Consider the following 17,773-nt stretch of genomic DNA (forward strand, 5'->3'; position numbering starts at 1 on the left):
ATCCTACTACAACAACAAAATCTACCACATCAACCACACCTTCCACATCAACTACCACAAAACCTACTACAACATCACCCATCCCGTCAACTACCACAAATCCTACTACAACAACAAAATCTACCACATCAACCACACCTTCCACATCAACTACCACAAAACTTACTACAACATCACCCATCCCATCAACTACCACCAAACCTACTACAACAACATCTACCACATCAACCACACCTTCCACATCAACTACCACAAAACCTACTACAACATCACCCACAACACAAATCCTACTACAACACAAAATCTACCACATCAACTACACCTACCCCATCAACTACCACAAAACCTACTACAACATCACCCATCCCGTCAACTACCACAAATCCTACTACAACAACAAAATCTACCACATCAACCACACCTTCCACATCAACTACCACAAAACCTACTACAACAACAAAATCTACCACATCAACCACACCTTCCACATCAACTACCACAAAACCTACTACAACATCACCCATCCCGTCAACTACAACAAATCCTACTACAACAACAAAATCTACCACATCAACCACACCTTCCACATCAACTACCACAAAACCTACTACAACATCACCCATCCCGTCAACTACCACAAATCCTACTACAACAACAAAATCTACCACATCAACCACACCTTCCATGTCAACTACCACACCTTCCACATCAACTACCACAAAACTTACTACAACATCACCCATCCCATCAACTACCACCAAACCTACTACAACAACATCTACCACATCAACCACACCTTCCACATCAACTACCACAAAACCTACTACAACAACAAAATCTACCACATCAACCACACCTTCCACTTCAACTACCACAAAACCTACTACAACATCACCCATCCTGTCAACTACAACAAATCCTACTACAACAACAAAATCTACCACATCAACCACACCTTCCACGTCAACTACCACAAAACCTACTACAACATCACCCATCCTGTCAACTACCACAAATCCTACTACAACAACAAAATCTACCACATCAACCACACCTTCCATGTCAACTACCACAAAACCTACTACAACATCACCCATCCCGTCAACTACAACAAATCCTACTACAACAACAAAATCTACCACATCAACCACACCTTCCACATCAACTACCACAAACCTACTACAACATCATCCATCCGTCAACTACCACAAATCCTACTACAACAACAAAATCTACCACATCAACCACACCTTCCACATCAACTACCACAAACTTACTACAACATCACCCATCCCATCAACTACCACAAACCTACTACAACAACATCTACCACATCAACCACACCTTCCACATCAATTACCACAAAACCTACTACAACAACAAAATCTACCACATCAACTACATCTACCCCATCAACTACCACAAAACCTACTACAACATCACCCATCCCGTCAACTACCACAAATCCTACTACAACAACAAAATCTACCACATCAACCACACCTTCCCATCAACTACCACAAAACCTACTACAACATCAAAATCTACCACATCAACCACACCTTCCACATCAACTACCACAAAACCTACTACAACATCACCCATCCCACATCAACTACAACAAATCCTACTACAACAACAAAATCTACCACATCAACCACACCTTCCACATCAACTACCACAAAACCTACTACAACATCACCCATCCGTCAACTACCACAAATCCTACTACAACAACAAATCTACCACATCAACCACACCTTCCATCACTACCACACCTTCCACATCAACTACCACAAAACCTACTACAACATCACCCATCCCATCAACTACCACCAAACCTACTACAACAACATCTACCACATCAACCACACCTTCCACATCAACTACCACAAACCTACTACAACAACAAAATCTACCACATCAACCACACCTTCCACTTCACTACAACAACAAAACCTACATCAACATCACCCATCCTGTCAACTACCACAAATCCTACTACAACAACAAAATCTACCACATCAACCACACCTTCCACGCTGCCTACCACAAAACCTACTACAACATCACCCATCCTGTCAACTACCACAAATCCTACTACAACAACAAAATCTACCACATCAACCACACCTTCCATGTCAACTACCACAAAACCTACTACAACATCACCCATCCCGTCAACTACAACAAATCCTACTACAACAACAAAATCTACCACATCAACCACACCTTCCACATCAACTAACACAAAACCTACTACAACATCACCCATCCCGTCAACTACCACAAATCCTACTACAACAACAAAATCTACCACATCAACCACACCTTCCACATCAACTACCACAAAACTTACTACAACATCACCCATCCCATCAACTACCACCAAACCTACTACAACAACATCTACCACATCAACCACACCTTCCACATCAACTACCACAAAACCTACTACAACAACAAAATCTACCACATCAACTACACCTACCCCATCAACTACCACAAAACCTTCTACAACATCACCCATCCCGTCAACTACCACAAATCCTACTACAACAACAAAATCTACCACATCAACCACACCTTCCACATCAACTACCACAAAACCTACTACAACATCACCCATCTCGTCAACTACAACAAATCCTACTACAACAACAAAATCTACCACATCAACCACACCTTCCACATCAACTACCACAAAACCTACTACAACATCACCCATCCCGTCAACTACCACAAATCCTACTACAACAACAAAATCTACCACACAACAAAATCTACCTACCACAACTACCACAAAACTTACTACAACATCACCCATCCCATCAACTACCACCAAACCTACTACAACAACATCTACCACATCAACCACACCTTCCACATCAACTACCACAAAACCTACTACAACAACAAAATCTACCTCATCAACCACACCTTCCACTTCAACTACCACAAAACCTACTACAACATCACCCATCCTGTCAACTACAACAAATCCTACTACAACAACAAAATCTACCACATCAACCACACCTTCCACGTCAACTACCACAAAACCTACTACAACATCACCCATCCCGTCAACTACCACAAATCCTACTACAACAACAAAATCTACCACATCAACCACACCTTCCATGTCAACTACCACAAAACCTACTACAACATCACCCATCCCGTCAACTACAACAAATCCTACTACAACAACAAAATCACCATCAACCACACCTTCCACATCAACTACCACAAAACCTACTACAACATCACCCATCCCGTCAACTACCACAAATCCTACTACAACAACAAAATCTACCACATCAACCACACCTTCCATGTCAACTACCACAAAACCTACTACAACATCACCCATCCCGTCAACTACCACAAATCCTACTACAACAACAAAATCTACCACATCAACCACACCTTCCACATCAACTACCACAAAACCTACTACAACATCACCCATCCCATCAACTACCACCAAACCTACTACAACAACATCTACCACATCAACCACACCTTTCACATCAACAACCACAAAACCTACTACAACAACAAAATCCACCACATCAACCACACCTTCCACATCAACTACCACAAAACCTACTACAACATCACCCATCCCGTCAACTACCACAAATCCTACTACAACAACAAAATCTACCACATCAACCACACCTTCCACATCAACTACCACAAAACCTACTACAACATCACCTATCCCGTCAACTATCACAAATCCTACTACAACAACAAAATCTACCACATCAACCACACCTTCCATGTCAACTACCACAAAACCTACTACAACATCACCTATCCCGTCAACTACCACCAAACCTATTACAACAACATCTACCACATCAACCACACCTTCCACATCAACTACCACAAAACCTACTACAACAACAAAATCTACCACATCAACCACACCTTCCACATCAACTACCACAAAACCTACTACAACATCACCTATCCCGTCAACTACCACAAATCTTACTACAACAACAAAATCTACCACATCAGCCACACCTTCCACATCAACTACCACAAAACCTACTACAACATCACCTATCCCGTCAACTACCACAAATCCTACTACAACAACAAAATCTACCACATCAACCACACCTTCCACATCAACAACCACAAAACCTACTACAACATCATCAATCCTGTCAACTACCACAAATCCTACTACAACAACAAAATCTACCACATCAACCACACCTTCCACATCAACTACCACAAAACTTACTACAACATCACCCATCCCATTAACTACCACCAAACCTACTACAACAACATCTACCACATCAACCACACCTTCCACATCAACTACCACAAATCCTACTACAACAACAAAATCTACCACATCAACCACACCTTCCACATCAACTACCACAAAACCTACTACAACATCACCCATCCCGTCAACTACAACAAATCCTACTACAACAACAAAATCTACCACATCAACCACACCTTCCACGTCAACTACCACAAAACCTACTACAACATCACCCATCCTGTCAACTACCACAAATCCTACTACAACAACAAAATCTACCACATCAACCACACCTTCCATGTCAACTACCACAAAACCTACTACAACATCACCCATCCCGTCAACTACCACAAATCCTACTACAACAACAAAATCTACCACATCAACCACACCTTCCACATCAACTACCACAAAACCTACTACAACATCACCCATCCCATCAACTACCACCAAACCTACTACAACAACATCTACCACATCAACCACACCTTCCACATCAACTACCACAAAACCTACTACAACATCACCCATCTCGTCAACTACAACAAATCCTACTACAACAACAAAATCTACCACATCAACCACACCTTCCACATCAACTACCACAAAACCTACTACAACATCACCCATCCCGTCAACTACCACAAATCCTACTACAACAACAAAATCTACCACATCAACCACACCTTCCACATCAACTACCACAAAACTTACTACAACATCACCCATCCCATCAACTACCACCAAACCTACTACAACAACATCTACCACATCAACCACACCTTCCACATCAACTACCACAAAACCTACTACAACAACAAAATCTACCTCATCAACCACACCTTCCACTTCAACTACCACAAAACCTACTACAACATCACCCATCCTGTCAACAACCACAAAACCTACTACAACAACAAAATCTACCACATCAACCACACCTTCCACATCAACTACCACAAAACCTACTACAACATCACCTATCCCGTCAACTATCACAAATCCTACTACAACAACAAAATCTACCACATCAACCACACCTTCCATGTCAACTACCACAAAACCTACTACAACATCACCCATCCCGTCAACTATCACAAATCTTACTACAACAACAAAATCTACCACATCAACCACACCTTCCACATCAACTACCACAAAACCTACTACAACATCACCCATCCTGTCAACTACCACAAATCCTACTACAACAACAAAATCTACCACATCAACCACACCTTCCATGTCAACTACCACAAAACCTACTACAACATCACCCATCCCGTCAACTACTACAAATCCTACTACAACAACAAAATCTACCACATCAACCACACCTTCCACGTCAACTACCACAAAACCTACTACAACATCACCCATCCCGTCAACTACCACAAATCCTACTACAACAACAAAATCTACCACATCAACCACACCTTCCATGTCAACTACCACAAAACCTACTACAACAACAAAATCTACCACATCAACCACACCTTCCACATCAACTACCACAAATCCTACTACAACAACAAAATCTACCACATCAACCACACCTTCCACGTCAACTACCACAAAACCTACTACAACATCACCCATCCCGTCAACTATCACAAATCCTACTACAACAACAAAATCTACCACATCAACCACACCTTCCATGTCACCTACCACAATACCTACTACAACAACAAAATCTACCACATTAACTACACCTACCCCATCAACTATGACAAAACCTACTACAACATCACCCATCCCATCAACTACCACAAAACCTACTACAACAACAAAATCTACCACATCAACCACATCTTCCACATCAACAACCACAAAACCTACTACAACATCACCCATCCCGTCAACTACCACAAATCCTACTACAACAACAAAATCTACCACATCAACCACACCTTCCACATCAACTACCACAAAACCTACTACAACATCACCCATCCCATCAACTACCACCAAACCTACTACAACAACATCTACCACATCAACCACACCTTCCACATCAACTACCACAAAACCTACTACAACAACAAAATCTACCACATCAACCACACCTTCCACATCAACTACCACAAAACCTACTACAACATCACCCATCCCGTCAACTACCACAAATCCTACTACAACAACAAAATCTACCACATCAACCACACCTTCCACATCAACAACCACAAAACCTACTACAACATCACCCATCCCGTCAACTACCACAAATCCTACTACAACAACAAAATCTACCACATCAACCACACCTTCCACATCAACTACCACAAAACCTACTACAACATCACCCATCCCATCAACTACCACCAAACCTACTACAACAACATCTACCACATCAACCACACCTTCCACATCAACTACCACAAAACCTACTACAACAACAAAGTCTACCACATCAACCACACCTTCCACATCAACTACCACAAAACCTACTACAACATCACCCATCCCATCAACTACCACCAAACCTACTACAACAACATCTACCACATCAACCACACCTTCCACATCAACTACCACAAAACCTACTACAACATCACCCATCCCGTCAACTACCACAAATCCTACAACAACAACAAAATCTACCACATCAACCACACCTTTCATGTCAACTACCACAAAACCTACTACAACATCACCCATCCCGTCAACTACCACAAATCCTACTACAACAACAAAATCTACCACATCAACCACACCTTCCACATCAACTACCACAAAACCTACTACAACATCACCCATCCCGTCAACTATCACAAATCCTACTACAACAAAATCTACCACATCAACCACACCTTCCACATCAACTACCACAAAACCTACTACAACATCACCCATCCCATCAACTACCACCAAACCTACTTCAACAACATCTACCACATCAACCACACCTTCCACATCAACTACCACAAAACCTACTACAACATCAAAATCTACCACATCAACCACACCTTCCACATCAACTACCACAAAACCTACTACAACATCACCCATCCAGTCAACTACCACAAATCCTACAACAACAACAAAATCTACCACATCAACCACACCTTCCACGTCAACTACCACAAAACCTACTACAACATCACCCATCAGGTCAACTACCACAAATCCTACTACAACAACAAAATCTACCACATCAACCACACCTTCCACATCAACTACCACAAAACCTACTACAACTTCACCCATCCCGTCAACTATCACAAATCCTACTACAACAAAATCTACCACATCAACCACACCTTCCACATCAACTACCACAAAACCTCCTACAACATCACCCATCCCGTCAACTACCACAAATCCTACAACAACAACAAAATCTACCACATCAACCACACCTTCCACGTCAACTACCACAAAACCTACTACAACATCACTTGTTCCGTCAACTACCACAAAACCTACTACAACAACAAAATCTACCACATCAACCACACCTTCCACATCAACGATCACAAAACCTACTACAACAAATAAATCTACAACATCACATACCCCTACACCATCAACTACCACAAAACCTACTACAAGTTCAAAATTTACGACATCAGAGAATGAAACTCCTCTAATTCCTTTCACTGATGAAATAGTTACAGTTCATACAGAACGTCAAGTTATAAATGGTACAACAAAACTCACTACAGCAACTACCCCTATACGGCCAACTACCACAAAGTTTACTATACCAAAACCTTGTTTTTGTGCATTTAATGGAATTCACTATAATCCTGGTTAGTATTTTGAAGAAGTTGCATTAATATCTTTTTTTTTTATTTGGAAAGATTGACTGTACATTTCTCTCTAATGTTTTATGCTTGTTTCTCTTTCTCTCACTGTCTCTCTCACTATTCAGGAGATAAAATAGTCGATCAGAAGGACATTGGCTCAGGCACCTGTCTGACCGTGAGCTGCTCTGAAATCTGTGCAGTTCAGAAAACCACAGACTTATGTCTGTTACCAGCATGTCCTAAATGGAACAAAAATGTATAAATGAAATATCTATGTCTATGATGCAGTTTTAAATAGTCTAAGAAAAACAAAAGTACATTACAATGTTGCATCTAACATTTTTATTTTTTATTATAGACCAACGAGACCTTTATGTTTTGTAATTGCACCATGGCAAGGTGTATACAAGGCAACATTATTGAAATTATCCCATTTGAATGCCCTCGACTGCAGAACATCACTTGTGAAAATGGCAAAAAACCAATGCTGGTCTATGATGAGCATCATTGCTGCCAGTACTACAGATGTGAATGTGAGTAAACTGATTTTCACAATCTTCAAATTTAAATCCGTAACCACTGAAATGAATAGTAATGATGTTCATTCAAGCTCAATGTGTCAAAACACTATCAAATTGGAGAATAGAGTGTCAGTAATGTGTAATAAGAAGATTAAAAAGTTAATTTTCAGTTAAATGCATTTCATAATTGAATTCAGAGATGTCGTTGTCTACCTCAGTTTAGTTTAAATACACTGAACAACTTTTTTTTTTTTTTTTTTTTTTTGCCACCATTTTTTATAAGTTGAACTCAAAGGATATATCAGGATGCTGATTAGACAGCATGATTATTGCACAGTTGTTGATTAGGTTAGCCACATTTTGTTTGTAATAAAAGTCTTTAAGGGAACACTCTACATTTTTTTGGAAATGGGCTCAATTGCCAAAAGAGTTTCAATATTTTTCCTATTAAAAATTTTACTCTTCTATAGTTATATCATGAACCAAGACTTGCAGAGTTGTGATATTCTAGGCTGATATGATTGGGAACTATACTGTCATTCCATAATAATCATTAGATAATATTGAAACCGGTCAGGGCAGTGCCCATGATTCCAATAGACTCCAATCTGCCCAACACTACTGTGTGAGATAGTCTCAAATTCTGAGCAAAATAAGTAGGCCTAAAGATAGAAGTCCACAGACAACAAGTCACTGGAAATCTTAACTACAGTAATGCAGTCTCAACACTAAGATGTCAACAGATTGAAGTTTCTCATATAAGCTATTATCAAAGATAATTCTGAGCTGTGACAATCTTTTCCAATGTAAAAAAAAAAGGTAAGATTCAAAATGGGGCTAAAAGATTCAAAAAGATGTCTTTCATATTTTTTCTAGACCTTGACAGCTAAATTGACAGTGATTAATGGCAAAATTTTAATTTTAAAGTGGAGTAACTCCGAAGGTGTAATTATGAGAACTTAAAAAGAGGGTTAGTAGTAAAAGTATCAGGGGTAATCACAAATTAAAACAGGTAGACCTCAGATGGGTGCACAGTTTTGTCAAACCTGGGTTCTAGAAGTGAAAAAAATATGTGCCAATAAAGAAGTCATCCACATTGTTTATTATAAAATATTGAATAGAATTAAGGTAGCAAACTACATTCAGGGGTTGTAGGGTGTAAATGTCCACTTAGATCTGCAAAAAAAAAAAAAAAAAAGATACAGTGGTTACAGGTGTACCACATTCACAAGAAATTCTTCAAAATTGAAAATAAATTGTAGCACAATGATCATAGAGTCACAAACTTCACAACTGCTGGGTATAACAGCTTATAAAATACCTCACTGTGCGATGAGAGCACTGTTCAGAGAAGGCTGTTGTCCAAAATATAAAAAATAATGCTTCTGTTTATAGGAAGTTCCACTAAGGGTGTGGCTTGTAGATAGATTACAGTAAACAATTAACTCTCAGTGGCACATACTGACTTTAAAACCTTCTGAAAACTCATCTTGGTGACTTTTGGCATATTTTTGAATTATACCTCGAATAGTTAGCTACAAAGTGTTCAGAGACAGTAAAAAAAGTCCTTCATTAGCCAAAATACGAGTAAGTAGCACACAGAAGATACACACACACTCAATTATATTATTAAACTTACCTTATTGTTATTGTGTAGAAATAATCAGCCATTGTATGTAAGATGCTAGAAGTTGCTCTGATTCTTCCCGGTTCCAGCAGATTCAAAACATTGCTTGCGAATGTGCATACTATCTACCCTAAATGCCCTAAATAGTATTACTAAATTACTAATATAAAATAGAATTTAGGATGGATAGTATGCACACTGGGCCGCAGGATTAATCTCCCCTATTTCTATTTCTGTTGTTTTGTTGCAAATTATTAACACATTACTGTACTGCTGCCTTCCGCTGGTGAAGTAATGGCATTGATTTTGTTGTACCTACCATAATATGTCAAGTAAAGCTTACTCATAACAGTAAGTCATTTTACTTGCCTAAAATTAGCTGTAACATGATAAAAGTATAAGTAATAAGTGACAGATCTGAGCAGTCTTTCATATTTGTGCTCCATATCAATTGCATACAATGAAAGAATACAGAATAACTTTGTAATAAATAACAGCATGTCATATTCCTGAAATGTTCTTGTGACCCGGAAGAAATTATTTCACAGCCCAGTAGTGGGTTGTGACTTCATAGTATATTTAGGTGAATTTGTCTTGTTATCAGATTTACAAGTTGTTATAATTTCTATTTGTGCTGGTCAGTTATGAACAATATGTGACACTGAACTGTTAGCAAAAACTAAAATAAAAAAAATAAAAAAAAATAAATAAATAAATTTTTTGCCACAACTTGAGAGCCCCGATATTGAGGAGACCTAATTTCCGGTAGCAACTGTTCTTGTGAAAAGTGCTATACTAGTAAACTTGAACTGAATTGAATTGAATTGAATTAAACATACCCTTCACCAAATAGAAGTAGTATTACATTTTAGAATGCTTTTTATTATTATTCACTTTCTCCTATTCATAGGCGTTTGTGAAGGCTGGGGTAACTCGCATTACGTCACATTTGATGGACATTTCTACAGTTATCAAGGAAATTGCACTTATATATTAATGGAAGAAATTAATCATCGGCACAATTTAACCATCTACACTGACAGCGTCTACTGTGACCCTGTTAAGCATGCATCCTGTCCCAGATCTATTATCGTGTCTTACAACAATCTAACCATAACACTCATAAATCACAATTACATTGGAGATGCAGACCTAGAGGTAAAACTTTCTTGGCTTGCCATTAAAATTATTATCATGTTCTCTGTCTGCATTACAGTTTTTTTTTGTTTTGGTTTCCTGCCCTGACAGGCTGTTTTGGACGATGATAAGCTAAATCTACCATATGCTTCTAATGATGTGAGCATTATAAGCTCAGGCATAGGTTTGTTCCTGAGTATTCCAAAGCTGAATGTTACCATAACATTTGGAGCCACTGACTTTGGCATCAACTTGCCATTCCAGCTTTTTGGAAAAAACACACAAGGTCACTGTGGTAAGTCAGATTTTTGTTTGTAACATTGTATTGATAGTGTCGTTACGATGTGAATGGTGTTCTGGGTTTTATGTGTGTTATGCATATAAATTATTCTCACTAAGGAACATGCAACAACAATAAGGCTGATGACTGCATGATACCTGGCGGGATACTGGTTGATGACTGTGCAGTGATGGCAGATTACTGGCCAGCCAGTGGCGTGAATGGCAAAATTTGCACTCCACCCACTGCATTGCCTACAGTTGGGGTTTCTACCAAAGCTACACCTAAGCCATGTCTGGCCCATTCATACTGCAACCTCCTCAATAGCGAGTGAGTTGATTTTGTGTGTTGTTTTTATTGTGAATGTCAATATATGGTGCTTCTAAATATCTTCTTTCTTGCTCAGGTTGTTCAAAGCATGCCATTCCCACGTGTCCCCCAAAAACTTCATTTTAGGATGTGAATATGATAGCTGTAATAACCCTGCTTTAGTGTGTGCCAGTCTGCAGAGGTATGCAAGGGCTTGCTCTCAGGTTGGGGTCTGCATAGACTGGAGGAACTATACTAATCTTTGCAGTAAGTTATACAAGTTACATTTGCATTACATTACATTACATTTGTCATGTTCTTTCTGTATCTATAGTTTCTTAAAATCCTTTGGCGCCCATTTATTGTGTAGAGTTTATTTAAATTATGCAGTCTGCAACTTGTGGCGCTCTAGCGGTTAATAAACAGAATTGCGTGCGACATGCGGAAGAACATTTTAGCCAGAGCTACTTCTCTCTGTGTATGCCTATGATGAATCGCGCAGGTGCCAGGCTACTCCACAGCGGTACCCAGTCTAAATAGTTTGAATATAAACACTTATTATAGGTGTACCGTAGCGATTCAGGACAAGTAAAAAACACGGTTTGGACAATGGATTCATGGTGTATACATTTCGTAAATTTTGATGGTTACGGGCTGTAGCTTTAAGTATTATGTTTACCTTTTCCCCCAGATATTGAATGTCCAGCGGATAAAGTTTTCAATCCTTGTGGTCCAGCTGAGCCACCAACCTGTGCTGATATGTATGTTCATTTATCCACCTTTTTATATAATTTAGGCAAGTGTATACATTAAGTTTAGTTATTTTTCTTTATCAATTTCAATGAAATGGTTAAATGCTCTTTCAACTGCAGACCTGACCAAAACAACAGCTCAGTGCCCACAGAGGGCTGCTTCTGTCGTGAGGGCACATTGCTCTTCAACAAGGAATCAGGAGTCTGTGTGAGCAAATGTGGTGAGAAGCCTCTGTGTCAAGTGTGTGTGTGTGTTAGACATTCAGGTTGGGATGTTCTAACATGTTTCTGTGTGAGAAACATCCTGAATGGTTTCTCATTTTGCTCTTCCGTTTATGTTCTCAGGATGCCTTGATGCCTCTGGGAAACCACGTCAGGTACAGTGACATTGAAACGGTTCAGTCAATAATAGTATTTCCTAATTATTCAATTTAAGCTCAGTGGCAATATTATAAATGTATTAATTTTCTTCATTTGTTCAGCACCAACAATTTTCAATAAAATAGTTTAAGCTGTATAAACATGATGCTTACTGCAAGTCTAGACTAAAAGTGAACATACATGTCCTTTGATTGGTGTAATTCAACCGTACTAATAAGCAAAAGTGAATTTAGATAAACTTTTTACTGAAGAATAATGAACTTTCTCCTTCTGCATCCTGTTCTTCATGCAATCTAGAATAGCAGCACAAGTGAAAGGTTTCTTTAAGCTGCGATCTCTACATTACAGTCATGAATTTTTATTTTTTTGGGCCTGAGGCTATTCATTTGATGTGTAAAGGCTTATACACTTGCCACAAATAGAACATGTAAAAATATAACAATAATCAAATCCTGGATGAGACAAGTAAATTAAAAGTAAAGTAACACAATTAGATGCTCTTTAAGGAAAACAATATTGTAATCCATTACTTATAAAAGTAACTTTCTCTAACACTGCTCATGAGGTTCCACGTCAGGTTGTGTCTTAAAAGGCAACTTCATTTATAGGGAGTGCATATCAATTCTCACTAGGAATCTCACTAGGATTCAGAAGTCTTAGGATCACTGGCAACATCAGTGTTATTAAAAGTCCCTCAGATCTTTTCTTCAGCATTGTGAGATGCATTAAGAGTGTAACGTAATACATATTGAAATACGTTATTCATTTATTCATTCAGTTTAATGAGATTTTCACGTACAACTGCGAGGAGTGTATATGTGATAAGGCCAGAAAATCTGTGATCTGTAAGCCCAAGAAGTGTCCTGATGTGATCCCTGTGAGCTGCACTGAGCCCAGCTTTGCGCTGGTCAACGTCACCGATCCGTCAGATCCATGCTGCAACAAACAAATTTGCTGTAAGTTTATGGACCTTTTTTAACTGGTTTGGTTTGGCTTCACATCTTCCTGATCTAAAGTCTCTTTCGTAATGTAGCTTGTGACGTCAGCAAGTGCCCACCTTTGAACAAAATGTGTGCATTCGGGTATGTGCCAGTCTTGGAAGTGCCTGATGGAAAATGCTGTCCAGAAATCAAATGCGGTATTGCTGTTATTCACATTTGTGTGCCCATTTTCATCTCAGATGTGACCTGTATACCTTTTAATATCGTTCTATATACTTATGTGTTTTTTCGTTGTTTGCCTCCTAAGAGCAAAAGAAAGTGTGTGTGCACAATAACACTGAGTATGGGGTAACTAAAACAACTCCTATATTACTATTAAATAATCTCTTGATATAAAACAATAAATAGTTATTCATTTAAAAGAAATGAATGCTCATATCTCTCCCATTACTTCCCCCAGCCTGGTACAAAAGTCCCCACTGATGACTGTCAGGAATGCAGCTGTACGTGGGACGTGGATCCTAAAACTCAGTTCTTTAAGGTCAAATGTGGACTCGAGCAGTGCAATGAGAAATGTGATCCTGTAAGTTGTGTGATGAGATTTTGAAAGCCTTGTCTCAGAACCAAAGGTGATTTCATTGACTTCATTTGATATTTATTTTTCACAGGGTTATGAATATATTAAAAACAGTCTTGACAACTGCTGTGGAAAGTGTGTGCAAACTGACTGCATTGTCAATATCGATGGGCTCAATCGTACACTAAAGGTAAGGTTCAGTCACTTCAAGGTGCGGTTGAAAAGAAAAAAAATCATATTCCGGTTAAATGGAACTTAGTTATTCAAATTTAAATGAATTACAAATATAACAACTGTATCCCCTCATATGTCAAAATCAACTTTGTTTTTCTTTGTTGGTTTTCTTGTTTTTTTCGATACAACAAAAGCAGTCTGAATTAAAAAAAAAAAACATCATAGTGAATCTAAACCCAAAAGCCATTATTCTGTGGAAATTATCCCCTGAAAATCCCAGTGATTTTGACCGTGTTCTCTTTTTGTTCGTAGGAAGGAGAGTCTTTTCCCACTACAAATCAGGGCTGTGATAAAATCACGTGTAGTAAAGTTAATGGACAGTTCATCACCAACAAATACACAGTCCGGTGTCCTTCTTTCAACGTTTCTAACTGCCAGCCTGTCAGTACTTCATATCATACAAACACACATTATGCTGACCTGATTTTGGTGATGAAAATGCACTGATGACATTTTGCATTATGTGACTTACTCTACAGGGTACCGTCCAGCTGTCACCTGATGGCTGCTGCCATATTTGTGAGTATTACTTTTTTTTTTAAAAGGAAAAAAATTGGTTCATGTGAGTCTTTTATTATGTCTGTGTGTGTTCATTTGCCTGTGTTTAAAGGTGTGGACCTAACTAATAGATGTCAAGTACAGACAGTTCACGATTACTTAAATCACAGTGACTGTCGGTCAATTGAGAAACTAGACCTGACGTTTTGTAGTGGAGACTGTACCAGTTTTAACAGGTGAGGAAAACCTACTGTATAGGCCAGACCTATCTGAAACAGACTAAGGGTCTGTGACTCATATGGAATTATTCACATATATGTGTTTTTCTATCTTTCTCACTTACATAGGTACACCGAAGCTGAAATGTCCAATTGTGCTTGTTGCCAGGCCACTCATTTAAGTAATCGCACAGTGTCTCTTGGTTGCATAAACGGAAACATAATATCCCACACATATAGTCATATTGAGGAGTGTGCTTGTAGCAGAATGAACTGTCAAGAAATGGAAGTAAAACACAAACCCGATGAAGCTGTCCAAGTCAGCTCAGAACTTCCACAAGCAGGAGCAATGAATTACCCACCGGAAAACACTGAAAAAAAATGAATTTCATAGTTATCTTTTTGAAACTTTAATTTGATTTGCGCTTGCTTTATTTTTCACTTAAACTTCATCTATACATCTTTTTTATTTTCTCTGTTGGATAAATGTGCTTTTTTGCTTATTTGCAATTGAATCAAATTAAAAAGCATTTTAAAATAAACGCGTGCATGTTGAGTCTTGCAATGAGATATTTTTCAAAGTTTGTTTATGGTGTGTATATATTTTTGCTGGTCACAAGTTTGCAATATTGTTTTTGAAAGGCGTTCTCGTGTATATCTATTTGGTCAGAAGGTACAGTAAAAACAGCACTGTTGAGAAAAGTATTATTACAGTAGGACTTGTGGTGTGTGTCCAAGTATTGTTCCCCATACTTGGAATTTGTGCCCCCATCCAAGTGAACACATATGAGTGAATATTGAACTCCACTGAGGGAGTAGTTAAGGGTTTGTGCCTTGTTCAAAGGTCTACTCTCAGTCAAGGTACTAAAGGTGGAAGAAATCACTACTGCCAGAAGACATCCTTTAAGTTTTCTGCCTGTAATGCAACAGAAACAAGAAACATTAGACATGAAACAGGATGTGGATTTTACATTGCATAAATAAGCAGTTCATAAAATCTGGTTGTTCCAGTCACCTTACAGTGTATTCTTCAGGAATATTAATATTTAAATAGTGACTTTCACTGGAAGTCTAACAGGTCTAACAAGTAATGGAATTACAATGTGGTTTATGCATTTGATCTTGTTTTTTTAAGTAACAAACCAAACAGCATTTTTATAAAGTCATAATGGAAGGGAGATATATTCAATTCAGCAGTTGCAATGGACTTTATATATTTATTTATTTATTTATTTATTTATTTATACCACAACATCTCAAACAAGGTGAGGATCAACAAGCATAGTTACCAAAGTTATTTTGCATGCTTGTGTAGCTATTCTGCCTGTGGCCTATAAGACTGATACCTTGCATGAAAAGTACAAAGGGAAGCACAGAAGGAGATGGTGAAGAAATGAATAATATGTATTTGGAATGCAAGGCTCTTTAAAGTCATGACAACTCATTAAAAAATCCTTAATGTGTAGGCCTTTGGGACTGTTAGTAACCTAAGGGTATATGAAAGAATAAACAGACTAACAGGTGGAAATTCCCAATTAAAATGAAGGCATGGAAACCAATAATATTTGTTAAAAGTACCAGGAATAACAAAAAATGGTCTATATGCTCACCGGAGAGTGACTGCTAACAAAACTGTACAAAGATGGTTGTCTGGACAGAGACCAATTCAGATGGTCAGCTTGGTTTTGTTGTTTCTTCCAATAAAGTTTTTACATTTTGCCTTCTAAAACTCCAACTTGCTAGACTTAAAAGATTATCTCCACTACATTAACTGTAAAGCAATTTTATGTAAGAATTTAGATAAACCTTTTACTGAAGAGAAATTCTCTCTCTCTCTCTCTCTCTCTCTCTCTCTCTTATTGCAAGTTATTTATTTATTTATTTTTTATTTTACATGTACAAAGATACATGCTGAAATTATTTATTTGTTGTCAAAGTTTTGTTTGTGTAAATTTCTGTTAATTCCGTTGTCCATTTGGCATTTTAAGAGTGAGTTATTAGCTCAGAGACATGCAATTGGAGCAAAAATAGACAAAATAACATCTTGTACATTAATGCAAGCACAAACCTCTAGATGTACAATAAATGCAAATATATTTATCCTGAACAAGAACTTAGTAGCACAGTTTAACTTTTTATTAAACCGGACGATTTCTCTAGAAAAAAGTTGCCTCCCCACTTTCAAAGATCACATCCTTGTTTAGTTTGAGTTTTGTCAGTTTAAATGCAGTTTTGTCCGTGACAAA

At 38.2% G+C, this 17,773-nt stretch overlaps 2 protein-coding genes across 2 annotated transcripts; both read left to right on the forward strand.

The window, feature by feature from the left end:
* Positions 1-1,641: 1,641 nt before the first annotated feature.
* On the forward strand, positions 1,642-6,872 carry LOC122331253 (mucin-2; the record flags this gene model as incomplete). Its single annotated transcript, XM_043228800.1, has 4 exons — positions 1,642-1,670; positions 2,090-3,537; positions 4,378-5,156; positions 5,850-6,872. Coding segments are annotated over 4 exons (3,279 nt in total), but the record flags the coding sequence as incomplete, so codon positions are not given.
* Positions 6,873-7,740: 868 nt separating this feature from the next.
* On the forward strand, positions 7,741-15,912 carry LOC122331254 (intestinal mucin-like protein). The gene is made up of 19 exons (XM_043228801.1): positions 7,741-8,055; positions 8,178-8,308; positions 8,411-8,585; positions 11,111-11,358; positions 11,449-11,632; positions 11,737-11,947; positions 12,024-12,193; positions 12,618-12,687; positions 12,799-12,899; positions 13,024-13,055; positions 13,838-14,015; positions 14,093-14,197; positions 14,308-14,348; positions 14,461-14,583; positions 14,669-14,767; positions 15,064-15,192; positions 15,291-15,330; positions 15,422-15,545; positions 15,657-15,912. Exons 3-19 carry the CDS (start codon positions 8,426-8,428, stop codon positions 15,910-15,912), a joined length of 2,271 nt encoding a protein of 756 aa, XP_043084736.1. The 5' UTR covers positions 7,741-8,055; positions 8,178-8,308; positions 8,411-8,425.
* The last annotated feature ends 1,861 nt before the right edge of the window (positions 15,913-17,773 follow it).

This window comes from Puntigrus tetrazona, chromosome 25 (genome assembly GCF_018831695.1).
Source record: "Puntigrus tetrazona isolate hp1 chromosome 25, ASM1883169v1, whole genome shotgun sequence".
Lineage (NCBI taxonomy): Eukaryota > Metazoa > Chordata > Actinopteri > Cypriniformes > Cyprinidae > Puntigrus > Puntigrus tetrazona.

Coding starts and splice junctions, on each gene's coding strand:
- LOC122331254 (XM_043228801.1), top strand. CDS start 8,426: ATGTTTTGTAATTGCACCATGGCAAGGTGTATACAAGGCAACATTATT. Junction 8,586..11,110: donor CCAGTACTACAGATGTGAAT/GTGAGTAAACTG, acceptor TCCTATTCATAG/GCGTTTGTGAAGGCTGGGGT. Junction 15,193..15,290: donor ACGTTTCTAACTGCCAGCCT/GTCAGTACTTCA, acceptor CTTACTCTACAG/GGTACCGTCCAGCTGTCACC.